The following is a 27811-nucleotide window of genomic DNA, read 5'->3' as shown; positions in this document are numbered from 1 at the left end:
TGGGAGTACAGGCGTGAGCCACTGCGCCCGGTGCGTAGTTAACTTTGAAAACGTATTCTGCCTCTTAAAAATATTCATTCCAGGTTTTTATTGTATAATTCACATGGGAAAAAAATTAAGCAAGAAACAAATGTAAGGATAACGGGATTTTAGTAAATCTTTGCTGATCCTAGTGAAGCAAAAGCTTGAAACTTTTTTATTCTTTGGCCATTGACAGTGTGATGAAATGTGCCTTCTATTTTTTAGGTTGATAACACAGTCTCAGACAAGTCAGTGTATTCATTAACCATGATCTGGCCCCCTGATTCCGTCTGAACTTTTTTCTTATCTTCAGAGTTCTTTTCTGTTTCTGTGCTTTTGCACTCTAGGTTTTTGCTTCTCCCTGGATTGTTTTTTCTTCACCCGTATCTATGGTTGTTTCAGCTCACAGGTCTCACCTTAGAAGGTCTCTGAGATAACCCCCTGCATCAATATTAGCAAGCTCTGTTTTATTTTCTTTTTGTAACAGATAATGTTGTCAGAAATTTTTTGCCTGTACTTCTCCCACAAAAATTGGCTTAGTGAGAATTTGGATCCTATTAGTCTCCTCTGCTGCTGTGTTTACAGCTAGAATAGTATGTAGCATATACTCAACAAATGTAGGTTGAACCAGATTATCGTATTTTTTCAAGGGTGAGAGATCTGGTTAATTGGATCATAGTTAATTCTGTTCTTTCTTTATTTATTTTTTGTTTGTTTGTTTGTTTGTTTTGAGACGGAGTCTCGCTCTGTTACCCAGGCTGGAGTGCAGTGGCACGATCTGGGCTCACTGCAAACTCTGCCTCCTGGGTTCAAGCCATTCTCCCACCTCAACCTCCCTGGTAGCTAGGACTACAGGTGCCTGCCATCACACCTGGCTAATTTTTTATTTTTTTTAATTTTTTTTTATTTTTTGAGACGGAGTCTCGCTCTGTCGCCCAGGCTGGAGTGCAGTGGCGCTATCTCGGCTCACTGCAAGCTCCGCCTCCCGGGTTTACGCCATTCTCCTCCCTCAGCCTCCCGAGTAGCTGGGACTACAGGCGCCCGCCACCTCGCCTGGCTAATTTTTTTGTATTTTTAGTAGAGACGGGGTTTCATTGTGTTGGCCAGGATGGTCTCGATCTCCTGACCTTGTGATCCGCCCGTCTCGGCCTCCCAAAGTGCTGGGATTACAGGCTTGAGCCACCGCGCCCGGCCAATTTTTTTGTATTTTTTAGTAGAGACGGGGTTTCACTGTGTTACCCAGGATGGTCTCGTTCTCCTGACCTTGTGATCTGCCCGCCTCGGCCTCCCAAAGTGCTGGGATTACGGGTATGAGCCACCTTGCCTGTCCTTTTGTTTTATTTTTTATTGAGACAGGGTACTGCTTTGTCCCCCAAGGTGGGAGCACAGTGGCACCATCATAGCTCACTGTAACCTTGAACTCCTGGGTTCATGTGATCCTCCAGCCTCAGCCTCCCAAGGTGTTTGGATTACGGGTGTAAGCCACTGCGCCCGGCTTCTATTCTCTTTTTTTTATTTTTTGGAGACAGAGTTTCACTCCCTCATCCAGGCTGGAGTGCAGTGGCGCAGTCTCTGCTTACTGCAACCTCTGCCTCCCAGGTTCAAGCAATTCTCGTACCTCAGCCTCTCAAGTAGCTGGAAATTATAGGTGTACATCACCATGCCTAGCTATTTTTTTTGGTAGAGATGGTCTTTCTTAACTTCCATATTTTCTGAATGAGGAGACGGGAAACTGAAATAAGCTAAGAACTTAGCCAGCTTTCATGTTGTTATCGTGATATAGTGGGAAGATCATAGCCTTTGAAGTTGGACTATAAATCCAGATTCTTCAGCTCATAGTCTTGGATTTTTGGCTCAAGGAGTCTGTTTTAACTGTGTCAACCCGTTATCCGTGGGGATAGAGGGTGGTAAATGTTAGCAGTTGTTGAAGATTAAGCCAGGAAAGCTCAGTGCAATATCTAGCCCAACGTGTAGGTAGTATGTGGCTCTTAGTAAACATGATTACTCTGCACATATACTGTGCTCAAGTCTTTTCTAGACTAGATGTGCAGAAGTGAACACAGCTACAGAAAATTTCAGTAAATTAGCAGGTAGTAGTAATTGCTATGGAGAAAAAGTAAAGCAGAATAAGGAGTGATGCTGGGGCAGGTCATATTGCTATTTTAGGAATGGTAATAAGACCTCACTGATAAGGTGGCTTTAGAGTAGAAACCTAAATGAAGTGAAAGAACAAACCATGATAGCTATCTGGAGTTTTTCATTTAGAGAGAATAACAAATACCAACAAACATGGGTAAATTTGAGGAAGAGCAGGAAACTAATTGAGCTCTAGGGCAGCATCTAAATCACTGAAGTCTGATCTGGTGGCAGCTTCATTTAAGGCTGTGCCGTGTAGCGTTACAGTTGTGTTAGCAGAGAGAATTTGTGTTATGTAAAATTGTTGTCTTAAAAAAAAATCTTTGTTACACATTTGATCAATGCTACTTGGTGTTTTTGGTGTAGATGTTGAGCAAAGTACAGAGTTGCATGGTAAAATTACTGTAGTTTTTCTACTCTTCTTCCTGCCAGTGACTGACTATAGGAAACTTTTTTTTTTTTTTTTGAGATGAAGTTTCACTCTTGTTGGCCAGGCTAGACTACAATGGCACGATCTCGGCTCGCTGCAACCTCTGCCTCCCGGGTTCAAGTGATTCTCCTGCCTCAGCCTTGCAAGTAACTGGGATTACAGGCACCCACCACCATGCTTGGCTAATTTTTGTGTATTTAGTAGAGACGGGGTTTCCCCATGTTGACCAGGCTGGTCTTGAACGCCTGACCTCAGGTAACCCACCTGCCTTGGCCTCCCAAAGTGCTGGGATTATAGGCGTGAGCCACTGCGCCCGGCACAGGAAACATTTGAAAAATATTGAATTGGCCGGGCGTGGTGGCTCACGCCTGTAATCCCAGCACTTTGGGAGGCCGAGGTGGGCGGATCACAAGGTCAGGAGATCGAGACCATGGTGAAACCCCGTCTCTACTAAAGATAGAAAAAATTAGCCGGGCGCAGGGGCGGGCGCCTGTAGTCCCAGCTACTCGGGAGGCTGAGGCAGGAGAATGGCGTGAACCCGGGAGGCGGAGCTTGGAGTGAGCCGAGATTGCGCCACTGCACTCCAGCCTGGGCGACAGAGCGAGACTCCGTCTCAAAAAAAAAAAAAAAAAAAAAAAAAAAATATTGAATTACAGGTGGAAGCAGTGGTGTATGCCTGTGATCCTAGCTACTCAGAAGGGTGAGGCAAGGAGATTCTGTGAGTCCAGGAATTCGATATCAGTCTGGGCAATACGGACCCTCTCTAAAAAAAAAAAAAATTAATTATAACTTATGGGCACTTCCATCAATAATTCCTTTAACTTCAAAAATGAGTAATTAATGTAAATTGGAATTTTGCCTTGGAGGTTGATTTTCTTTTTTGAAACTTTTTTTTCTTTTTAAATCCTCTCTTAAACATACTATGTTTGGTCATTTTAGATTGTGAATCGGCACGGTCCTGAGGCAGACAGGCATTTATTACGCTGCCTATTTTCGCATGTGGATTTCAGTGGCGATGGTAAAAGCAGTGGCAAAGATTTCCATCAGGTATTTGGGGCTTACAAAGTTCATGTCCACTTAGCTGTAATTGTTAAATGAATTTTGGGCGTAGTGTATGTAGCATATGACACATACAAAATAGCATCCAGAAGTAATTGTAGCTGGAAGGTGAAAAGGTGTTAGATTTTTCCTTTTTTTTCTGTGCGTCCCTTCTTCTGCCTGCCTGTAGACTATAACAGGTACCTAGTTCAGATTTTGAGAGGTACGAATCAGACTTGCCTGAAGGAAGCAGGAATGTGGGGGTTCCCTGCCTGAAAAGTTAGTAAGGCAGAGGGGATCTCATGTCCTGGATTGAACCTGTAGCTTTATTTCCCATCTAGCAAGAGTTTGTCATTATACTGTTTCTTACAGTAATCTTATCAATGAGCTCTTCTTTTCTGGAAGTTTTGCTGGTAATAGACTTTGAGTAGTGTAATGAGTTTTTTAAAAAACCTCTATTTTTATAACCTTTTTTTTTTTTTTTTTTTTTTTTGAGACAGAGTCTCGCTCTGTCGCCCGGGCTGGAGTGCAGTGGCCGGATCTCAGCTCACTGCAAGCTCCGCCTCCCCGGTTCACGCCATTCTCCTGCCTCAGCCTCCGGAGTAGCTGGGACTACAGGCGCCGCCACCTCGCCCGGCTAGTTTTTTTGTATTTTTTTAGTAGAGACGGGGTTTCACCGTGTTAGCCAGGATGGTCTTGATCTCCTGACCTCGTGATCCGCCCATCTCGGCCTCCCAAAGTGCTGGGATTACAGGCTTGAGCCACCGCGCCCGGCCTTATTTTTATTTTTATTTTTTTATTATTTCCTGGTTCCTTTTACCTTGGGTGTTGTTGAGACAGAGTCTCTCGTCACCCAGGCTGGAGTGTGGTGGCACAATCATGGCTCACTGCAACTTCTGCCTCCTGGATTCAAGCGATTCTCCTGCCTCAGCCTCCCAAGTAGCTGAGATTATAGGTGCCTGGCACCACTCCTGGCTAATTTTTGTATTTTTAGTAGAGACAGGGTTTTACCATGTTGGCCAGGCAGGTCTTGAATTCCTGGCCTCAGGTGATCCACCTGCTTTAGCTTCTCAAAGCGCTGGGATTATGGGCATCAACCACTGCGCCTGGCGAGATTTTTAAAGAGCTGATTTTGATAAGATATAACAGTATATAGTGTTAGATCACAGTTTAGTGTTCTGAGTACCTCAGCTTCTGTTTGTTCTTAGATGACGTTTAGTGCTAATGAAAGTCATTTTTTATTTTTAAAGACTCAGTTTCTGATTCAGGAGTGTGCGTTGCTGATTACAAAGCCAAATTTTATCTCGACGCTGTCCTATGCCATTGATAATCCATTGCACTATCAGAAGGTTGGTATTACTATTATCTTTAAGAATGTGATCTCAGGCTTTCTAAAAAGGCCCTAAGCCTTGATCTGTTAATGTGATGTCTTAATATAAAAATTTCAGGTTATTTTGGGATGTCTTTCATAGCTTTGTAACAAAATTAAGACAGTTCATTTAATAATAAATAGAATCTTACTAAAACCAGATCATGTGAAGACTTAAGTTTGTCATAGTTTTAGGACATAGTGTGATGTTTCTAGCAACACTACAGAATTAAGCAACTCCTATGTAGTGCCATCCTTGAGCAAACAGGTTGTTAAAAATTTTTTGAAAAAACAAGTTCTTATTTTAAACTAAAATTTGGTTTGTTTCAGAGTTTAAAACCTGCACCCCACTTATTTGCCCAGCTGAGTAAAGTGCTCAAATTAAGCAAAGTACAAGAGGTGAGTGAGTTAAGAAAAGAGACGTAGACAGAATTAGAATTAGAAACAGCCATTTGACTCTTTGGTTAATCTAACCCTTCTTGTTTCAGGTAATTTTTGGCCTTGCCCTGTTGAATTCTTCCAGCTCAGATCTTAGAGGTTTCGGTGAGTTACTTTTCCAAAAATATCATGAAGTGAGACTTTAAAATACATGGGTTTTTAATCATGAGCCTCTGTGGTTTAGACTTACTAAGATAATCTGAAATTAATTTCTCTCTATGGTAAAAAACATGTAATATAAATGTTACCTCATAACAGAATTTTTTTTTTTTGAGACGGAGTCTCGTTCTCTCTGTCACCCAGGCTGTAGTGCAGTGGCGTGATCTCGGCTCACTGGAAGTTCCGCCTCCTAGGTTCTCACCATTCTTCTGCCTCAGTCTCCTGAGTAGCTAGGACTACAGGCGCCCGCCACCATGCCCAGCTAATTTTTTGGTATTTTTTAGTGGAGACGGGGTTTCACTATGTTAGCCAGGGTGGTCTCGATCTCCTGACCTTGTGATCTGCCCACCTCGGCCTCCCAAAGTGCTGGGATTACAGGTGTGAGCCACCGCACCCGGCCCCCTCATAATTAAGTGTAAATTTCCATAATGATAATTGTATTTAGGTTGTGTAACAGATCTCTAGAACGTTATCTTGCCAAACAGAACTATGCCTATCAACAACTCTCCCATTTTCCCCTCACCACAGCCGGTCCCTGGCCATTACTTTCTTTATACTTGTCAGCTAGAGAAAGCATTAGAGAGATGGGTGAGCTGGTGAATGAGAAGGGTGATTATCTGCATTTTGATGGTATGTGACTTTTTAACCCATTGTGGTGCAAAAATAACTTGTGGTTTTTTGGTTTACCTGACTTCTAGCTGCCCAGTTTATCAAACAGAAGCTTCCAGATCTTCTGCGTTCTTACATTGACGCAGACGTCAGTGGAAATCAAGAAGGTGGCTTCCAAGATATAGCAATAGAGGTCCTACACCTCCTCCTCTCCCATCTCCTCTTTGGGCAGAAGGGAGCCTTTGGAGTTGGACAAGAACAGATAGACGCTTTTCTTAAGACGCTGCGCAGAGGTAAGGGAGTCTTTGTAGCCTACAGTGGATGGTTTTCTTGGATGACCACAGACACATCACAAAAGCATTTTTTTCTCTTCTCTTTTCTCTCCTCTCTTTTCTCTTCTCCCCTCTCCCTCTCCCCTTCCCCTCCCTTCTCCCCTTCCCCTCCCTTCTCCCCCTCCCCTCCCTTCTCCCCCTCCCCCTCTTTCTTTCTCTTTTTAAAAAAGAGACAACATCAGCTGGGCACAGTGGCTCAGGCCAGTAATCCCAGCACTTTGGGAAGCTCAGGAGAGCATGACACCATGCCTAGCCTTACATGCTGTTTTTTTTTTTTTTTTTTTTTTTTGAGATGGAGTCTTGTTCTGTCCCCCAGGCTGGAGTGCAGTGGCGCGATCTCGGCTTACTGCAAGCTCCGCCTCCTGGGTTTATGCCATTCTCCTGCCTCAGCCTCCCGAGTAGCTGGGACTACAGGCGCCCGCCACCTCGCCCGGCTAGTTTTTTGTATTTTTAGTAGAGACGGGGTTTCACCGTGTTAGCCAGGATGGTCTCGATCTCCTGACCTTGTGATCCGCCCGCCTCGGCCTCCCAAAGTGCTGGGATTACAGGCTTGAGCCACCGCGCCCGGCCTTACATGTTGTTTTTAGCTTAAAAAATTGGTCACTTTCGATATGCTCACTTCACCTCCTTGGATATTGGCATTGTAAAGTTAAGATAAATTCTAGTTATTTTGTTGCCTCTGAGCTTTCATGTTTGAGAAAGATTAAGAATTCTTTTTAAAACAAATCTGGTAGTGGATTAACATCCATTCTCATGGTTATTTTTATTTACTTCCTAATGTTTATATAGTTTAATGTACATTAACATTCTCACTAGTGGGAAACTCCACTTGCCAGTGAAATAAATAGACTGATATTCTGATTGTTTGCTTTCTCTGCATGGGAAGTGATAGCCCTGTTGTGAAAATTTAAAGTAATATTTAGGGTATGAGTTGGTCAATAGATGGAATCCCAATATCAAATGTTAAAGGTACACTGATGAGCATTTTTTGTGATATAAAAGTATTCAAATTTTGAAATTGATGTTAAAGTCATAACTTGGGCTAATAGGCTGGAAAAAATGAAATAAGCTTGCCTTTGATATGAACTTGTGAGAGAATTGGGTTTGAGGGGATTTTGGATAGAGCAAAAGAGGATTGTTTGTTTTTAATTAATATAGCAGTTGTAACCTTTTTCTTCCCTCAGATTTTCCCCAAGAACGCTGTCCTGTGGTGCTCGCACCACTTTTATACCCTGAAAAACGGGACATTCTAATGGACAGGATCCTGCCTGATTCCGGAGGGGTAGCTAAAACCATGATGGAGAGCTCTTTGGCTGATTTCATGCAAGAAGTAGGCTATGGCTTTTGTGCAAGGTTGGTAGTAAAACATGTTGTTTCTGATTATTCTTGTGCAAAACATGTATGATGTAATTGTTTAAAAAAAGTCTCTAAAATTCCTTAATCATCTTTTCCTCTCAAGAGGCATGCTTCTAAATTTTAATCTTCCACAAACTAGTATGTGTGACAGCTGTAAACATGCTGGGTGTTAAATGTTTAACTCCTTCCCCTCTCCAGTTTCTCAAAATTAGGAGTCAGTGGTTTCTAGGCTAGTTGCCACGATAGGCATATTTTAGCTTTTGGAAGGAAGAGAGAGCATTGAAGCAAGTTAGTATTTATGGAACTTGTATCGCTTTACACTTAATGTGACTAATTTTCTCCTCTCTGACCCCCACCCCTCTAATTTCTTCATTCTGCCTTCATCTGTGGCTTCCTTCCTTTTCTGCCTCTTTTATACCCTGTCTCTTGCGTATTTTTCTCACTTGCTTAGGGCATCAAAGGATATTATTTCGCGTTGTTAGTAGCACTTAAGACTGTGATATACTGGATTATTAATATTTTTCTAAAAGCAAATTATTAAGGATGTTAATGTGCTTTGCTTTGACTTAAAAATCCTTATGTTTTAAAAACCTTCAGACAAACCACATTCTCACTTAGGTTTGAAATAGTGCATTTGTGAGTGTTGTACTTGTGCCTGGCATATAACTTTTGTTAATCAAACTGAATAAGATGCATAGTGAAATGTTAGGATGCAGACCGGGCACGGTGGCTCATATCCTGTAGTCCCAGCACTTAGGGAGGCCGAGGTGGGCGGATCACATGAGGTCAGGGTTCAAGACCAGCCCGACCAACATGGTAAAAACCCTGTTTATACTAAAAATACAAAAATTAGCTGGGCATGGTGGCACGCGCCTATAATCCGAGCTACTCAGGAGGCTGAGGCAGGAGAATCGCTTGAACCCAGGAGGCGGAGATTGCAGTGAGCCAAGATTGTGCCACTGCACCCAGCCTGGGCAACAGGGTGAGACTTCATCTCAAAAAAAAAAAAAGTTAGGATGGATGTTCAAGGTTTTGTACATATCAGAATAATCAAACTCACTTTGGATGTTAAAATCTTAAAGAAGATTGAGGATAATTTTGTCATTGTGAAAGAGAGCATCACTCATGAGTCTTATTTTCTTCCACTGATTTTTTTTTTTTTTTTTTGAGATGAAGTCTTGCTCTGTTGCCCAGGCTGGAGTGCAGTGGCACAATCTCAGCTTACTGCAACCTCCGTCTCCCGGGTTCAAGTGATTTTCCTGCCTCAGCCTCCCGAGCAGCCGGGACTACAGGTGCGTGCCACCATGCCCAGATAATTTTTTGTATTTTTAGTAGAGATGGGGTTTCCCTGTGTTAGCCAGGATGGTCTTGGTCTGACCTTGTGATCTGCCCGCCTCAGCCTCCCAAAGTGCTGGGATTGCAGGCGTGAGCCACCACATCCGGCTCTTACACTGAGTTTTAAAAATCGTTTGCCTTTTAAAAAAATTTTCAGGCTGGGCATTGTGGCTCATGCCTGTAATCCGGGCACTTTGGGAGGCCGAGGCGGGTGGATCACTTGAGGCCAGGAGTTTGAGATCAGTCTGGCCAACGTGGTGAAACCCCGTCTCCACTAAAAATACAAAAATTAGCCAGGTGTGGTGGTGCGTGCTTGTAATCCCAGCTACTTGGGAGGCTGAGGCAGGAGGATGATTTAAACTTGGGAAGTGAAGGTTGCAGTGAGCCAAGATCGTGCCACTGTACTCCAGTACTCTTGTACTCCACAAGAGGTGGAGCCCAAGTGGAAATACTTGCTCACTTCCTGCTGTGTGGATGGTTCCTAACAGGCCACAGACTGATAATGGTCCATGGCTGGGGATTCAGAAGCCCGCTGCATTATATCATTCTTACGCCTTTGCATCCTCATAGCTTATCTCCCATCTAACAAGTGAGAACATACAATATTTGGTTTTCCATTCCCTAGTTACTTAGAATAATGACTTTTGCCATTTTCTTACCGAAGTAGATGGTTTTTACATTCCTAACTGTATAAATATAACAAGAAATGACACTTACTGCTCTGCCTGTTTTATTTAGTAAAACTAAGGATTTCAAACAAGGTTCATTTAATGCCAGAATTTCTCAATTTTGATGTTGAGGCTGGTAGCATTTTTCTGAAGTTACATTTCTGTTTCAGTATTGAAGAATGTCGCAATATAATCATGCAGTTTGGTGTTCGGGAGGTCACAGCTGCCCAGGTTGCAAGGGTTTTGGGAATGATGGCTCGAACTCATTCAGGATTAACAGATGGCATTCCATTACAGGTGTGTTGAATTCAGCTATTTTACCAAGTGAGTTAATGTCCTGTCCTCTTTATTTTTTTTATTAAATTACAATATGATTGATTGCTGTGTCGACCAGAAGTGAACATATGGAGTAGTTGGGTTTGTTTAATTCAAGTTTTACTTCTACAGAGTATTTCTGCTCCAGGCAGTGGGATCTGGAGTGATGGGAAAGATAAAAGTGATGGAGCACAGGCACACACGTGGAATGTAGAAGTCTTGATTGATGTTCTTAAAGAACTGGTGAGTATATGTGATGATGGTTTTTGATTTGTGGTATTTGGATGATATAGTCCAAAGAAAGCAAATTTTTAAGAATTTTCCACCTTTGTTAACTCAAAAAGTAATAAAGTGTCCAAGTTAATTGTGTACTGGAGACAGTACGTAATCAAATTTAAATTTTTTCATTAGGGTTGTTACCTTGTAACTTGGGGTGCTACTGCTAAATTACTCTTTGTCTATGGTGAATAAGAATAACGAAAATCATTTATCTTGCCGCTTCTACTTTGGTTGTAAACTGAATGAAAAATAAACAAAGTACCTCTATTGAAATATTGAAGGGCTTAAATAAGACATAAAGGAATTGAACTGTATTTATTTTTGCTTTTGCTATGTTGCCCATATTGGACTTTAACTCCTGGGCTCTAGTTAGTGATCCTCCTACTTTTGGGAGCAAAGGGTTGGGATTACAAGCGTGAGCCATTGTGCCTGGCCTAGAATGGAACTTCTGTTTTTGTTTTCTTTTTTAGATGAAGTCTCACTCTGTTGGCCAGGCTGAAGTGCAGTGGCATTATCATGGCTCACTGCATCCTCTGCCTCCTGGGTTCAAGCATTTCTCTTGCCTCAGCCTCCCAAGTAGCTGGGTCTATAGGCATGTGCCACCATGCTTGGCTACTTTTTTTTTTTTTTTTTTGTATTTTTAGTAGAGACAGGGTTTCATTATGTTGGCCAGGCTGGTCTCAAACTCCTGACCTCAGGCAATCCGCCCTCCTTCCAAAGTGCTGTGATTATAGGCATAAGCCACTGCACGTGACCCTAGAATGGAACTTTTAGATATTGAGAGGTAGTGTGTGTAATAAGCCGGGTGTGGTGGCTCACTCCTGTAATCCCAGCACTTTGGAGGCCGAGGCAGGTGGATCACATGAGGCCAAGAGTTTGATACCATCCTGGCCAGCATGGCGAAAACTTGTCTCTACTAAAATTAAAAAAAATTACCTGGGCATGTTGGTGTACTTCTGTAATCCCAGCTACTTTGGAGGCTGAGGCACGAGAATCTATCGAACCCAGAAGGCAGAAGTTGCAGTGAGCTGAGATCATGCCACTGCAGTCCAACCTGAGTGACAGAGTGAGACTCTGTTTCAAAAAAGAAAAAAAAGAATGGGTTTCTTAAAATTCACGTTTAAAATTTTGTAAGTAGAACATCTAAATTGAATTTCAGATTTAATATGGCCTTTTGGACAATGTATCAAAATATACACACATTCATTACATTTTAAACTGCTTTGGTCTTTTTTAGAATCCGAGTTTGAATTTCAAGGAAGTAACTTATGAACTGGACCATCCTGGATTTCAAATTCGTGACAGTAAAGGACTTCATAATGTGGTTTATGGCATTCAGAGGGGTTTGGGTATGGAAGTGTTCCCAGTAGACCTCATATATAGACCTTGGAAACATGCTGAAGGCCAGGTGAGTGAGTGAGTGGTATTTAGCTATAGAAGGGGGGATAAAACATGACTTATTCTATATGTAGTGCCATCTACCCATTGATTGAAATATTCTTGTAAAGTAGAATATGTTATACATAGCACAGAAAAGCAAGGACTCTCATAAGTATTGAAGGAATATTATCATAGTTTTAGTACTAGTCAGACTCCTTTAAGCTGTAACTGTCAAGGTGTTTTCCCAATAGTTTAATGATGTGTTCGTTTCCAAGGCAACATTAAGTTTCCCTAATTGGCTCAAAAAAGTCTTTTAACAGTTATGATTGAGAATCCACACAGGGTTTCATTGTGCACCTTTCATGTGTCTGAATTGTGTGTGGTTTTCAAAGGGCAGGTAATTAAGAATTTTTTTTTTTTTTGAGGCGGAGTCTCGCTCTGTTGCCCAGGCTGGAGTGCAGTGGTGCAATCTCACTACAAGCTCACTGCAAGCTCCGCCTCCCGGGTTCACGCCGTTCTCCTGCCTCAGCCTCCCGAGTAGCTGGGACTACAGGCGCCCGCCACCACGCCTGACTATTTTTTTTTTTTTTTGTATTTTTAGTAGAGACAGGGTTTTACCATGTTAGCCAGGATGGTCTCGATCTCCTGACCTCGTGATCCGCCCGCCTCGGCCTCCCAAAGTGCTGGGATTACAGGCATGAGCCACCATGCCTGGCCATAATTAAGATTTTAAAAGGGAAATTGCCATGCTAATAACCTTAAGATTGACAATAGCCTAATGAAAACATTTCAGATTTTATAGCATTCACAGTCATTTATGGTGGTAAGCATTTTCTTTCATTGCAGCTCTCCTTCATTCAACATTCCCTTATAAATCCAGAGATCTTCTGTTTTGCTGACTATCCCTGTCATACTGTTGCCACTGATATTCTGAAAGCACCACCAGAGGATGACAATCGAGAAATTGCCACGTGGTAAACACTTTGATTCAGCTTTCATTTAAAGGATTACTTCTTCTTTTGTGAAATATAAAGTTAATAGTAAGCCAAATACATAGTTAACAGGTTTAAATGAAGCAGTAGTTTTAGTGACCCTACTTAAGTATTTATAGAGGGGATTGTTGGATAACTTATTTTTCAGTCCCTATCGTTAGTTATATCTTGTAGGGTCTGTCCTTAGGTGTTCTTTTAAAAGCATCAAATCTGAAAGTATCAAATGTTGGAAAGAGGTTAGTACTTCCTCCTTTCTCCCTTAATGTTGAGATTTCTTCTCTGTAGAGCTTATGCCTTTTTTTTTATTTGTAAGTTGCTCAAGGTGCCCAACCTGTCAAATATAATAGTTTTCTTTTCTTTTCTTATTTATTTTATATTTTTGGGATGGAGTCTCACTCTGTTGCCCAGGCTGGAGTGCAGTGGCACAATCTCAGCTCACTGCAACCTCCACCTCCTGGATTTAAGCGATTCTTCTGCCTCAGCCTCCTGAGTAGCTAGGATTACAGATGCTCACCACCGTCCTCGGCTAAGTTTATATATATATATATATTTTTATATATATATATATATATGTATTTTTTTTTTTTTTTGAGACGGAGTCTTGCTCTGTCGCCCAGGCTGGAGTGTAGTGGCGCCATCTTGGCTCACTGCAAGCCCCGCCTCCCAGGTTCACACCATTCTCCTGCCTCAGCCTCCTGAGTAGCTGGGACTACAGACACCGGCCACCACGCCCGGATAATTTTTTGTATTTTTAATAGAGGCAGGGTTTCACAGTGTTAGCCAGGATGGTCTCGATCTCCTGACCTCATGATCCGCCCGCCTCAGCCTCCCAAAGTGCTGGGATTATAGGCATGAGCCACCACACCCGGCATATATATATATATTTTTTTATTGAGATGGTGTCTCGCTCTGTTGCCCAGGCTGGAGTGCTGTGGCGCAATCTCGGCTCATTGCAAGCTCCGTCTCCCAGGTTCACACCATTCTCCTGCCTCACCCTTCCGAGTAGCTGGGACTACAGGCGTCCGCCACCATGCCTGGCTAATTTTTTTGTATTTTTAGTAGAGACGGGGTTTCACCGTGTTAGCCAGGATGCTCACGATCTGATCTTGTGATCCGCCCACCTTAGCCTCCCAAAGTGCTGGGATTATAGGCGTGAGCCACCCCGCCTGGCCTAGTTTTATATTTTTATTAGAGATGGAGTTTTACCATGTTGGCCAGGCTGGTCTTAAACTCCTGACGTCAAGTGATCCATCCGCCTCGGTCTCTCAAAGTGCTGGGATTGCAGGCTTGAGCTACTGCACCTGGCCGAATCTAATACTTTTCAGCTAAAGTATCTAGTTTCTCTGAGTTCTAGTTTCAAATATTCGAGGTAGAATCTTAGTCCGGCCCAGTGTCTAGATCAGGTTTCTCTTGGAACTCTGTCCCATCATTCCTCTCTGCGAATGTGTGAAGAAAGAATGGTACAAGTACTTTCATCATTGTTGAAGTACACAGGGCTACAGGGAGAGAGCGTGGCCTGAATTTTTCCCCAACGGGATCTAGTTCATAATGTATCTTCAATTTTTTTCTATCTATACCCTCCCAGAACACGTTTCTGTTTTTTTTTTTTTTTTTTTTTTTTGGAGACGGAGTCTCGCTCTGTCGCCCGGGCTGGAGTGCAGTGGCCGGATCTCAGCTCACTGCAAGCTCTGCCTCCCGGGTTTACGCCATTCTCCTGCCTCAGCCTCCCGAATAGCTGGGACTACAGGCGCCCGCCACCTCGCCCGGCTAGTTTTTTGTATTTTTTTTAGTAGAGACGGGGTTTCACGGTGTTAGCCAGGATGGTCTCGATCTCCTGACCTCGTGATCCGCTCGCCTCGGCCTCCCAGAGTGCTGGGATTACAGGCTTGAGCCACCGCGCCCGGCCACGTTTCTGTTATTGATCAAATAATTGTCTTTACTTTTTTTGGTGGTGGTGTGTCCTTTTCTTAGGTGGTAGCCAACATTAGATTTGTAAGCTTGCTTATTTTTTTCCTTATGAGTCTGATGTATATAGTAGTATTTCTTCTTCATTTTATTTGAACAGATAAAGGCCTCTTTCCATTTTTATAAAACTTAAATACCATTATCACTTTAACAAATAACAGTTCCTTAATATACCTAGTTATTTACATTTAAGTTCTTCAATTGGCTCAAAAATGTCTTTTAATCTTTCTGTGATTGAGAATCCAGACACGGTCCATAGTTTCTTTTATTCTGTAAATCTATCTTTATTCTCTCTTTTAAATTTATTTTTTGCCATTGATTTGATAGAGAAATATAGCATTTGTTCTCTAGTCTACCCCATGTTATTTTCTTACTTGTTTTCTTGTGGTATTTACTTCATTCTCTATCCCCTTGTTTTTCATGGGCTGAGGATAGAGTTAGATCTTCAGGCTCAGTTAAAGTCAACCAGATTCAACCTCTTGGGGCAAAAATAATTCTTAAGAGAGTGCTGTGGACTTCAAACTTCTAATATTAAAACATGACACCAACTTGGTTTTGTGCTTACAAGCTGTTATCACTTATTTTGAAAATTAATCTGTATACTTGGATGTTCATTGATAAAGCATGTTTCTTCCTTTCTCGTTAGGAAGAGCTTGGATTTGATTGAATCTCTGCTGAGGCTTGCAGAGGTTGGGCAGTATGAGCAAGTCAAACAGCTCTTCAGCTTCCCTATCAAACACTGTCCAGACATGCTGGTATTGGCCTTACTACAAATTAACACCTCTTGGCATACCTTGCGCCATGAACTTATCTCCACTCTGATGCCAATTTTCCTTGGAAACCATCCTAACTCAGCTATTATTTTGCACTATGCATGGCATGGGCAGGTAAGATGTGACCTTGTGCCTACCATTTTTTCATCTGAATAATTGACTTTCAGAGTGTTGAGGAAGCTCAAGCAGAGAACTTTTTTTTTTTTACATCTCTGAATTATTATGACTTTAGAAGTCATACTGTCATAAAACTTGTTTTATCTGTTAGAATCATGTGAGGAATAAAATATAAGATCCGAAAAGCAAGGAGGCAAAATAATATTTAATGATTTTATTTTCTTTCCCCCCCCCCCCTTTTTTTTTTTTTTGAGATGGTGTCTTGCTCTGTCGCCCAGGCGGGAGTGCAGTCTGGCTCACTGCAACCTCCATCTCTTGGGTTCAAGTGATTCTCCTGCCTCAGCCTCCTGAGGAGCTGGGATTACAGGCATGCACCACCTTGCCTGGCTAATTTTTGTATTTTTGGTAGAAGCGGGATTTCACCATGTTGGCCAGGATAGTCTCGAACTCCTGACCTCAAATGATCCATCCACCTCGGCCTCCCAAAGTGCTGGGATTACAGGCATGAGCCACCACACCCGGCCAATATTTAATAATTTCAGTATTAAGAAAGGTCTGTATTGCTGGGGCATCCCTTTTCTTTTTATACTAAGGAACTTAAACATCTATCATGGAGGCAGAAGGTACTGATGTCGTATTTTCACGGGAAATGAAAGAATATCACAGATCAATTTAATTAGCATTCTTTTCTAATTTATCTAAATCCAACATTTACATTTTATTTCAGTTTGTGCTGAAATGCCTTTCAAGCCCCTGTGCTTTTCACCTCTAATTTTGTAGAATGTGTTTGGCAAGTAAGTATTCTTTTGTCCACTGATTTTTTTCTCTCCCCCACGTTTTTTTTTTTTTTTTTGGAGAGAGGATCTTGCCCTGTCACTTAGGCTGGAGTGCAGTGGTGCAACCATGTCTCACTGCAGCCTCAACCTCCTGGGCTCAGTCAGTCATCCTGCCTCAGCCATCCCGAGTAGATGGGACCACAGGCACATGCCACCATACCCAGTTAATTTTTTGGATTTTTGTAGAGACAGAGTCTTGCCAAGTTTCCCAAGCTAATATCCTACATTGTATGATACATGTAGAAAAAAAAATTTTTCTTTGCCTTTACCTCAGGTGTCCTTTTTAGTTACTTTTTATCCTTTACCCATTCTTGTAATAGTTTATATTATATACAAGTGCTTTTTACAAATTAATGAAATAAGGCTCTTTATTGTAAGTGAAAAATGATAGCCTTAGTTCTAGGTCATTCAGTTAGTTTCTCCTCCTTTCCTAGAGACTCAATTAACATTGTAGACTTAACAGTTTACAAAATGCATGATAAACATTTAACCAAGCATTTGCAGTCCAGATGGTCTTCATTCCTTTCTCACCAAAGCTGTGAGGTAGAAAGGGCTGGTAAACAAGCTGCATCTCCTCACTTGTGATTGAATACTTGTTCTAGCAGACCATCTGCCACTCTAGGACAATTAACTGGGATATTACTTGGACATAGCAATAGTAATGATCTTGCTGTTGCTTCTATGATAAATACTCACTGAGTTCCAGCTATTTGCATCATTCATGGTTATTTCTGAAAACCAGTCTACCTGCCAGTAAAAAAAAAGAAATGGAATAAAAAAAAATCAAAGATTCTTGTTTGTGGAAATAAGATTTAGAATGTGTGTACCGGTGCCATTCCCAGAAGTAGTGATACATCCAACACTATACTGTGCAACATGAGAAATAGTTACCTCAAACTGTTTTGTTTTTATTCATATATCAGTAATTTGCATTTTAAGTAATTATGTAAACTTTATGTAACCTCATGTTCACATAATCTAGTTCACATTTTATTTTTGAAAATGATAGGCAGACTTAATATAGGACAGATAAGTTTGATGAATGACTGTATGACCGAAGTTTAGGAACAGGCTTTATTTGGAATATGTAGAGGTAACTTGGCTTTACCATAAAGAATATCATGGTAATTGCATAGTTTGAGGCCTGAACGTAATGTCAGCACAGGTATACCTGATTTTTATACAAGTTCTAGTAAAATTAACCGGGCATTTGTAATAATATCTATCACAGTGTTTAGCGGTATATCTATTTAATCTTTCTTCCCCTTCTTAGGGACAGTCTCCCTCAATTCGCCAACTTATCATGCATGCAATGGCAGAATGGTACATGAGAGGGGAGCAGTATGATCAGGCCAAATTGTCTCGAATACTTGATGTGGCCCAGGACTTGAAGGTGAGTTCAGCAGGACAGAGTGACACCAATTTATTTACTAATGAGAAATAAAGGCTGGGCGCGGCAGCTCAATCCTGTAATCCCAGCACTTTGGGAGGCCGAGGTGGGCGGATCCACGAGGTCAGGAGTTCGAGACCAGCCTTACCAAAACTTGGTGAAACATCATCTCTACTAAAAACAGAAAAATTAGCCGGGCGTGGTGGTGCACGCCTGTAATCCCAGCTACTCGGGAGGCTGAGGCAGGAGAATCGCTTGAATCTGGGAGGTGTAGGTTGTGGTGAGCCAAGATTGCGCCACTGCACTCCAGCCTGGGCGACAGAGCAAGACTTCATCTCAAAAAAAAGAAGAAAAAAAGGAAAAAAAGTAAATGCTTATGTAACAAAGATGCTCTAGGAATAATTCACATGTAACTAACTCCTAGAATGAGTTGAGATTTAGAGGTTTCTTGAAAAGGATAGGAAGGAGAGTGACTTTAGGTAGATAAAAGTGTTTTTGATTGATCTTCCATATATTGTAAAGCTGTTTAGTGAAAAATTAGCTTTTCTCATACGTTATATTAGATGCAGTTTTTGGAGAAACTAGGCATGTTTTTCCCCTTAAGCAACTGTCTGAGAATCAACAGGATCTTTTGATGAATTACTCTGTGCCTTTTTTTTTTTTTTTTGAGATGGAAACTTAGTCACCCAGACTGGAGTGTCGTGGCGCCTCTTGGCTCACTGCAACCTCTGCCTCCCAGGTTCAAGTGATTCTTCTGCCTCAGCCTCCCGAGTAGCTGTGACTACAGGCGCCTGCCACCATGCCTGGCTAATTTTTGTATTTTTTTTTTTTTTTTTGAGACGGAGTCTTGCTCTGTAGCCCGGGCTGGAATGCAGTGGCCGGATCTCAGCTCACTGCAAGCTCCGCCTCCCGGGTTTAGGCCATTCTCCTGCCTCAGCCTCCGGAGTAGCTGGGACTACAGGCGCCCGCCACCTCGCCCGGCTAGTTTTTTGTATTTTTAGTAGAGACGGGGTTTCACGGTGTTAGCCAGGATGGTCTCGATCTCCTGACCTCGTGATCCGCCCGTCTCGGCCTCCCAAAGTGCTGGGATTACAGGCTTGAGCCACCGCGCCCGGCCATTTTTGTATTTTTAGTAGAGACAGGGTTTCACCATGTTGGCCAGGCTGGTCTTGAACCCCTGACCTCAGGTGATCCACCCGCCTTGCCTCCCAAAGTGCTGGGATTACAGTCGTGAGCCACCATGCACAGCATGGACTCTATATTATTAATCACTAGGTGCATTAATGTACTGGTGATGTAGTCGTGCTTAAACCTGTGTTTAGATTTTGAAAAATGGGTAGGGATAATTATTCATGCTTTCAGTCTTATTCTGCTCTAGGTTTAGTTATTTTAAAAAGTACGGTAAAGTTTGTTTGGAAGGTAGTGTCATGTATTCACCTTTAAAATGTGATCATTATTTTAGAAAATAATGAAAAAAAAAAAAAAAAAAAAGACTAATGTTACCACCGAATTGTGCTAAGCTGTTTAAATTGTGACCAAGGAAGTATTAGCAGTGTGTTTTATTTGAACTTTGTGGAAAGCAAGAAACAGAATGTGGGACAGAGATAGTTTCTTAATTGCTCCACTTGCATTTTCTAATATGCTTTGTCCTTTAGGCCTTGTCAATGCTGCTAAATGGTACTCCATTTGCCTTTGTTATTGACCTTGCTGCACTTGCTTCACGTCGTGAATACCTCAAACTTGATAAGTGGCTCACAGATAAAATTCGAGAGCATGGGGTAAGCAGGATTTGTTCATTTATTTTTCCTCTTAAATTTTGGTGGCTAAAATGACTAAAGTACAAGTTTCAAAATTTGTGCAGCAGTAATAAACTAAAAGTAGAAAAATTTAAAAGAAACAACTTTTTGCAGTGGCAATGCAGATGTTATATATTTTGGATTTTAGTTATAGTGCTTGGTAGTTATCTTTAATCCAAAAACATTTAATATAAATTTTAAATACACTGAGAGACTTTTCTCTTCCTCAGGAGCCTTTTATCCAGGCATGTATGACTTTTTTAAAGAGACGGTGTCCTTCTATTTTGGGTGGCCTTGCCCCAGAAAAAGACCAGCCCAAAAGTGCTCAACTTCCTCCAGAAACTCTGGCGACAATGTTGGCCTGTCTGCAAGCTTGTGCGGGGTAAGAAGTACATGGATGAATATGACTGTCTTTGAATTGGATTATATGAATAATTGTAGATTTGTGGAAGAAGAGGTTCAGTGAAAGTTACAGCAGTTTAAGATGGTCCAATGTTTTTTAAGTCCAAAGTCCTATACTATTTATGATACATACTAGATCCATTTGAGTTAAGGTTTTGTATCTGGTGTGAGATGGAGGTCCAAATTCATCTTTTGCATGTGAATATCCAGTTGTTTCAGGAGCATTTGTTGAGACCACTACTTTCTCTTTTGAATTATCTCAAAGTAATTGCCTGTAGTGCATGGGTTTGTTTGTGGTCTCTCTCTTTTAAGTGGCAAGGTCTTGCTGTCGACTAGGCTGGAGTACAGTGGTGCAATCATAGCTCACTGCAACCTCAAACTCCTGTATTAAGCGATCCTCCCACCTCAGCCTCCCAAGTACCTGGGACCACAGGCACATGCCACCCCTCAGCTGTTTAAATCATCTTCTTCTTCTTCTGTTTTTTTTTTTTTTTTTTTTTAGAGATGAGGTCTCAGTATGTTGCCCGAGCTGATCTCAAACTCCTGGGCTCAAGTGATCCTCCTGCCTCAGCCTCCAAAAGTGCTGGGATTACAGGTGCGAGTCACCACACCCGGGCTGTTTTTGGTTTCTTAATTCTGTTGATCTGTGTCTCTTAGGCCAGTTCCACAGTCTTGATCACAATAGATTTTCAGTAAGTTTTGAAATTGGGGATTATGAATTTCCCAGGTTTGTTCTTTTTTAAGATTGTTGCAGCTCTTCTGGGTTCCTTGAATTTTCCTAGAAATTTTAAAATCAGCTAGTCAAGCCTGGGTGCGGTGGCTCACGCCTGTAATCCCAACACTTTGGGAGGCCGAGGTGGGTGAATCACGAGATCAGGAGATCAAGACCATCCTGGCTAACACAGTGAAACCCCGTCTCTACTAAAAATACAAAAAAAATTAGCCACGCGTGGTGGCAGGCACCTGTTGTCCCAACTTCTGGGGAGACTGAGGCAGGAGAATGGCGTGAACCCGGGAGGCAGAGCTTGCAGTGAGCCGAGATCCCACCGCTGCACTCCAGCCTGGGCGACAGAATGAGACTCCGTATCAAAAAAAAAAAAAAAAAAAGAAAGGGAGATCAGCTAGTCAATTTTTGCAAAAAATTTGCAAAACAGCCTACTGGGAATGTTGAGAGTATTATGTTGAATTTTTAGCTCATTTTCGTAAGTACTGCCATCTTAATAATAATGTCTTTTTAATCCATGAATCTGGGATGGTTTTCTACTTATTTAGGTCTTTTAATTTTTTTTTTTTTCTTTTTGAGATGTTGTTTCACTCTTGTCGCCCGGGCTGGAGTGCATTGGTGCGATTTCGGCTCACTGCAACCTCCGCCTCCCGGGGTCAAGTGATTCTCCTGCCTCAGCCTGCCGAGTAGCTGGGATTACAAGTGTGCACCACCACACGCATCTAGTTCTTGTATTTTTAGTAGAGACAGGGTTTCGCCATGTTGGCCAGGCTGGTTTCAAACTCCTGACGTCAGGTGATCTGCCTCAGCTTCCCAAAGTGCTGGGATTACATGTGTGAGCCACCACGCCCGGCCTCTTTAATTTTTTTCAATGATATTTTTTCATTTCAGTGTACATCTTGCACTGATTTTGTTAAATTTATTAAGTATTTATTTAACTTAATTTTTTTTTTTTTTTTTTGAGACAGAGTCTTGCTGTCTCGCCCAGGCTGGAGTACAGTGGTGCGATCTTGGCTCGCTACAACTTCTGCCTCGCAGGATTAAGTGATTTTCCTGCCTGAGCCTCCCAAATAGCTTGGACTATAGGGATATACCACCTCTCCCAACTAATTTTTGTATTTTTAGTAGAGATCAGGTTTCACCATGTTGGCCAGGCTGGTCTCATCTCCTGACCTCTAGTGATCTGCCCGCCTTGACCTCCCAAAGTGCTGGGATTACAGGCGTGAGCCACCACGCCTAGCATTAACTTAATTTTTGTGTGTGTGTATGTTCCCCAGGCTGGAGTACAGTGGCATGATCATGGCTCACTGCAACCTCCACCTCCCCCGCTCAAACTTCAGAGTAGCTGGCATTACAGGTATGCACCACCATGCCCAGCTGATTTTTTATTTTTTGTAGAGACAGGATTTCACTGTCTTGCCCAGGCTAGTGTTGAACTCCTGGGCTCAAGGCATCCTACCACTTTGGCCTCCAAAAGTGCTTCAATTAATTATAGGCATGACCTTCTGCACCTGGCCTATCTTTGTAGATCTATCTGTTACTGAAAGTGGAGTATAGAAGTATTCAATTTTTTTTTTTTTTTTTGAGTTGGAGTTTTGCTCTTGTTGCCCAGGCTGGAGTGCAGTGGTGTGATCTCGGCTCACTGCAACCTGTACCTCCTGGGTTCAAGCAATTCTCCTGCCTCAGCCTCCTGAGTAGCTGGGATTACAGGCATGCGCCACCAAGCCCAGCTAATTTTGTATATTTAGTAGGGACGGGGTTTTTCCATATTGGTCAGGCAGGTCTCGGACTCCTGACCTCAGGTGATCCGCCCACCTTGGCGTCCCAAAGTGCTGGGATTACAGGTGTGAGCCACCATGCCCGGCCCAATTTTTTTTTTTTTTTAATTTTTTTACTTTTTTGAGACAGAGTCTGGCTCTGTCCCCCAGGCTGGAGTGCAGTGGTGTGATCTTGGTTCACAGCAACCTCCGCCTCCTAGGTTCAAGTGATTCTTGTGCCTCAGCCTCCTCAGTAGCTGGGATTACAGGTGCTCACCACCACACCCAGATGATTTTAAAATTTTTAGTAGAGATGGGATTTCAACATATTGGCCTGACTGTTCCCAAACTCCTGACTTCAAGTGATCCACTCGCCTCAGCTTCCCAAAGTGCTGGGATTACAGGCGTGAGCTACTGTGTCCGGCCTCCTGTTATTTTTTTGACCGTCTTTTTCTCCCTTCAGTTTTGTCAGTTTTTCCTTCGTGTGTTTGGGGCTTTGTTTTTAAGTATATGTTTTTGTAATTGTTACATACTTCTTTATTTTATTATTATTTTTGAGATGGAGTCTTGTGTCTCGCTCTGTCGCCCTGGCTGTGGTGTGGTAGCACTGTCTTGTCTCACTGCAACCTCCTCCTCCTACGTTTCATTGATTCTCCTGCCTCAGCCTCTGGAGTAGCTGGGACTACAGGTGTGCGCCACCATGCCCAGCTAATTTTTTTTTTTTGTACTTTTAGTAGAGATGGAGTTTCACCATGTTTCCCAGTGTGCCCTTGAACTCCTGACCTCAGGTGATCTACCCGCCTTGGCCTCCCAAAGTGATGGGATTACAGTCATCAGCCACCGTGCCCGGCCTTAATGGTTACATATTTCTGATGGATTGACCCTTATTGTAAAATGTCTTTGTCTCTATTAACAGTTTTTTTCTTAAACGTTTGTTTTGTGTGATACTAGTATAACCATTATAGTTATCTATAGTGGTTTGCTTGGTATATCTTTGTTTTTTTTTTTTTTCTTTTTCTTTTTCCTCAAGCTATATGTGTCTTAATCTGAAGCAGGTCTCTTTTAGAGAAGGTATGGTTGGAGTGTGTGAATTTGTGTGTGTATTTACTACATTCTGCCTGTCTTGCATTTAATATATTTATTGACAATGTAGGGCTCTTTTGCTGTTAATCTTTCTATCTCTTGTCACCTTTGTCCCTCTGTTCTTCTATTATTGCCTGTCTTACTGTTAAATAAATATTTTGTAGCGTACCATCTTAACTCCTTTGTTTCTTTGACTTTATTTTTTGTTTTGTTTCTTAGTGGCTGCCTTGGGTATTAAAACTAACATTTTAACTTATTCCAATCTTTTAGTTTCAGTAGGATCCAAAATTTTCCTTTAGTATGGCTTCGTCCCCTTTGCCTTGATTTTTGCCATTATTGTCATACAAATTATACCTTTATACATTATATGATCACCAAAAGGTTTATAATTCATGCAGTTATTTTTTTGAGGCAGGGTTTCATTCTGTTGCCCACACAGGACACGATCACAGCTCAGTGCAGCCTCAGCCCTCCAGACTCAAAGCAATTCTCCCAGGTAGCTGGGACCACAAACATGTGCCACCACACCTGATAAATTTTTTTATTTTTTGTAAAGTTGAGGTCTCAGTATGTTGCCCAGTCTGGTCTCGAACCTCTGGGCTCAAACTGATCTCCCGTTTTAGCTTCCCAAAGTGTTTGGATTACAGCAATGAGCCACTGCACCCAACCCGGTTGTTCTTTAATTAGAAGATTCATACTGTCCTTCATATTTACCTGTGTATCTTTGCCAGTATTTTTTCATACGGATTCAGGTCAGTGTTCAGTGTCTTTTCATTTCAGCCAGGATTCTTGAATTTTTCTTGTTTCAGCAGGACTGCTAGCAATGAATTACCTCTTTTTGTTATCTAGGGAATATCCTAATTCCTCCTGTATTTTTGGGGATAGCTTTGCCAGATGAAGGATTCCTGGTTGGCATTCCTTTTCTTTGAACATTTTGAATGTGCTCCCCCACTGCTTTCTGTCCTCCATGGTTTCTGATGAGACATCAGCTGTTAATTTATTGAGTATTGTATGTGATGAGTTGCTTCTGTCTTGCTGCTGGTAAGATACTCTCCTTGTCTTTTTTCTTTCATCAGCTTGATTATGTTGTTCTAGGTGTGAATCTCTTTGAGTTTATTCTACTTAGAATTTATTGAATTTCTTGGATGTCTAGATTAATGTTTTTTAAAAAACTTACAGGGTTTTCAGTCATTATTTCTACAAATCTTTCTGTACCTTTTTCTTCTCTCTTTGTACTCCCTTTATGTTTGTGGTGGCACACTCAGTGGTGCTCCACATGTCTCTTGAGTTCTCAGCCCCTCCCACCCCGTTTTTTTTTTTTTCTTTTTTCTTTTTCATTTTCTCAGGCTAGATAATTTTAATTGATCCATCTTCAAATGAACTCTTTTGTCTGCTTGAATGTGTGGTGGTTAGTGAAACTTTATTACAGTTACTGTGCTTTTTCTGTTTGGTACGTTGTAGAGTGTAGTGTCTGACGGGAAAAAACATTTCTGTTTGGTTCTTGGCTTTTTTTTTTTTGGCTAATTTCTATGGACATGCTTTTTGAGATAATATTCTTATGCTTTCCTTCAGTTCTTTTGATATACTTTCCTTTAAATGTGTTCAGTAGTGGCTGGGTGTCGTGGCTTCAGCCTGTAATCCCAGCAGCCCTTTGGGAGGGCTGGATCACCTGAGATCAGGAGTTTAAGACCAGCCTGACCAACATGGCAAAACCCCATCTTCATTAAAAATGCAAAAATTAGGCTGGGCGCGGTGGCTCAAGCCTGTAATCCCAGCACTTTGGGAGGCCGAGACGGGCGGATCACGAGGTCAGGAGATCCAGACCATCCTGGCTAACACGGTGAAACACTGTCTCTACTAAAAAAATACAAAAAGCTAGCCGGGCGAGGTGGCGGGCGCCTGTAGTCCCAGCTACTCGGGAGGCTGAGGCAGGAGAATGGCGGGAACCCGGGAGGCGGAGCTTGCAGTGAGCTGAGATCCGGCCACTGCACTCCAGCCTGGGTGACAGAGCGAGACTCCGTCTCAAAAAAAAAAAAAAAAAAATGCAAAAATTAGCCAGGTGTAGTGACAGGCAACTGTAGTCCCAGCTATTTGGGAGGCTGAGGCAGGAGAATTGGTTGAACCCAGGAGGCGGAGGTTGCAGTGAGCCAAGTTTGTGCCACTGCACTGCAGCCTGGGCAACAGAGTAAGACTCTGTCTCAAAAATAAATAAAATAAAATATAAATAAAATAAATAAAATGCAAATAAATGTGTTCTCTGAACCTATTTAAGGTAACCGATTTGAATTCCGTGTCTAGTAAGGCCAACAGCTGTGCTTCCTCAAGGATCATTTCTGCTGATAGCTTTCCAGCCCTTCGTGTGGGACACCCTTTTGTTTCTTTACAGGTCTTGTAATTTTTTTGTTGAAAACAGACAACTTTAAATAATATGACATTTCCTGAAATCAGATCTTCCCTCTTCAGCAGAGCGTATTGTTCGTTATTGCCCTTTTTCTGTTTAGTGACTTTCCTAAACTAATTCTCTTCTTTATAATAGTTGGCTACTGAAGTTCCTGCTTGGTTAGCCTTGTTGTCAGCTAAGATTGACAGAGATTTTCTTAAACCTAATCTTGGGAATCAATAATTAGTTTTTACTCTGGGAGAGTCTTAGATGTTCTTTGGGGCTGACTTTCAGCACTAAGCCAGGCAGTTCACAGCCACCTTAGTCTTTACTTCCAAAGTTTTTTTCCTCTCTCTCTCTTTTTTCTTTTTTTTTTTTAATTGAGACAGAGTCTCACTCTGTTGACCAGGATAGAGACCAGTGGCACGATCTCAGCTCACTACAACCTCCACCTCCCGGGTTCAAGCGATTCTCCTGCCTCAGCCTCCCGAGTAGCTGGAATTATAGGTGCACACCACCACGCCTGGCTAATTTTTGTATTTTTAGTAGAGACAGAGTTTCACCATGTTGGCCAGGATGGTCTCGATCTCTTGACCTCGTGATCTGCCTGCCTCGGCCTCCCAAAGTGCTGGGATTACAGGCTTGAGTCACCGCACCCAGCCCAAAGTTTTTTACAGATTTTTTTTTTTTTTCCGAGATGAAGTTTTGCTCTTGTTGCCCAGGCTGGAGTGTGGTGCAATCTTGGCTCACTGCAACCTCCACCTCCTGGGTTCAAGCTGTTCTCCTGCCTCAGCCTCCCAAGTAGCTAGGATTGCAAGCATGCACCATTACGCCCAGCTAATTTTGTATTTCTTTTAGTAGAGGCGGTTTCTTATGTTGATCAGGCTGGTCTCGAACTCCCAACCTCAGATGGTTTGCCCACCTCCCAAAGTGGTGGGATTACAGGTGTGAACCACCGTGCCTGGCCTTCTTTACAGATTTTTAGTTAGCCTGTGGTTTGCTCCAACTGTGATAGTCTTCCATCTCGGACAGGCAGTCAGTTTCAGACAATTACTTTCAAATGTTTTTTGCAAACACCTCATGCAGAAAAGGTTTTTGTTTGGGTCAGTTTTTAGATCAAATAAATCCAACCATGTCATGGTGTTCTCACACAGACTCCCTATACAGGTGAAATCATGACAGTTCACTGAGAAGGAGACTTTGATGTTTTAACCCTGTTTTGACTCACTTCTCAGGCTTCTGGTTTTCATTGTGATTGAGAGCTGTTAGCTTCTAAGCTTGCTGTGTAGCTGGAGATGGGAATAATAGGGTAAATTAATATGCTAGAAAGCTTGATAGTCTCTTGAATAAACGTTTCCTACTTGTTTATAAGCCTTTGGTTAATTTCCAAAGTTCTGAAAAAGTTGATTCAGATACTTTTCTAGTTGCTTGTATGAAGGAGAGGAAGTCAGCCCATACCCTATCGTTTTGCCTTGTGAGAATGTATTTTTTTTTTTCTTTTTTTTGAGACGATGTCTTGCTCTGTTGCCTCCGATTAGCTGGGATTACAGGCAAATACCACCATCCTCGCCTTTTTTTTTTTTTTTTTTTTTTTTTTTAATGGAGCTTCACCATGTTGCCCAGGATGGTCTCAAACTCCTGAGCCGAGGCACTCTTCCTATGCTGGGATTACAGGTATGAGCCACCACACCCGGCCAGCATTATTTCTTTTTGTTGTTGTTTGAATAGTCT

General features: G+C 42.0%; 1 protein-coding gene across 10 annotated transcripts in view; it reads left to right on the top strand.

The window, feature by feature from the left end:
• Positions 1 to 27811, top strand: part of CNOT1 (CCR4-NOT transcription complex subunit 1) — a 111720-nt gene that overhangs the window by 35550 nt on the left and 48359 nt on the right. For all 10 annotated transcript variants that reach the window (XR_012428873.1, XR_012428872.1, XR_012428874.1 and 7 more), the window contains exons 3-16: positions 3527 to 3634; positions 4876 to 4974; positions 5325 to 5393; positions 5483 to 5537; positions 6290 to 6493; positions 7717 to 7885; positions 10062 to 10188; positions 10339 to 10449; positions 11723 to 11893; positions 12712 to 12839; positions 15469 to 15709; positions 17822 to 17941; positions 19594 to 19716; positions 19965 to 20116. Coding sequence is in view for 7 of the 10 variants with exons in the window: in XM_074027146.1 (XP_073883247.1) it covers positions 3527 to 3634; positions 4876 to 4974; positions 5325 to 5393; positions 5483 to 5537; positions 6290 to 6493; positions 7717 to 7885; positions 10062 to 10188; positions 10339 to 10449; positions 11723 to 11893; positions 12712 to 12839; positions 15469 to 15709; positions 17822 to 17941; positions 19594 to 19716; positions 19965 to 20116 (1877 nt within the window). In the remaining 3 variants the exon portion in view is untranslated. The remainder of the gene's footprint in view (positions 1 to 3526; positions 3635 to 4875; positions 4975 to 5324; positions 5394 to 5482; positions 5538 to 6289; positions 6494 to 7716; positions 7886 to 10061; positions 10189 to 10338; positions 10450 to 11722; positions 11894 to 12711; positions 12840 to 15468; positions 15710 to 17821; positions 17942 to 19593; positions 19717 to 19964; positions 20117 to 27811) is intronic.

The sequence above is a fragment of the Macaca fascicularis genome, chromosome 20 (assembly GCF_037993035.2).
Source record: "Macaca fascicularis isolate 582-1 chromosome 20, T2T-MFA8v1.1".
Taxonomy (NCBI): Eukaryota; Metazoa; Chordata; class Mammalia; order Primates; family Cercopithecidae; genus Macaca; species Macaca fascicularis.
Note: the sequence above shows the minus strand (reverse complement) of the source record. Positions and strands in the feature narration are given on the sequence as shown.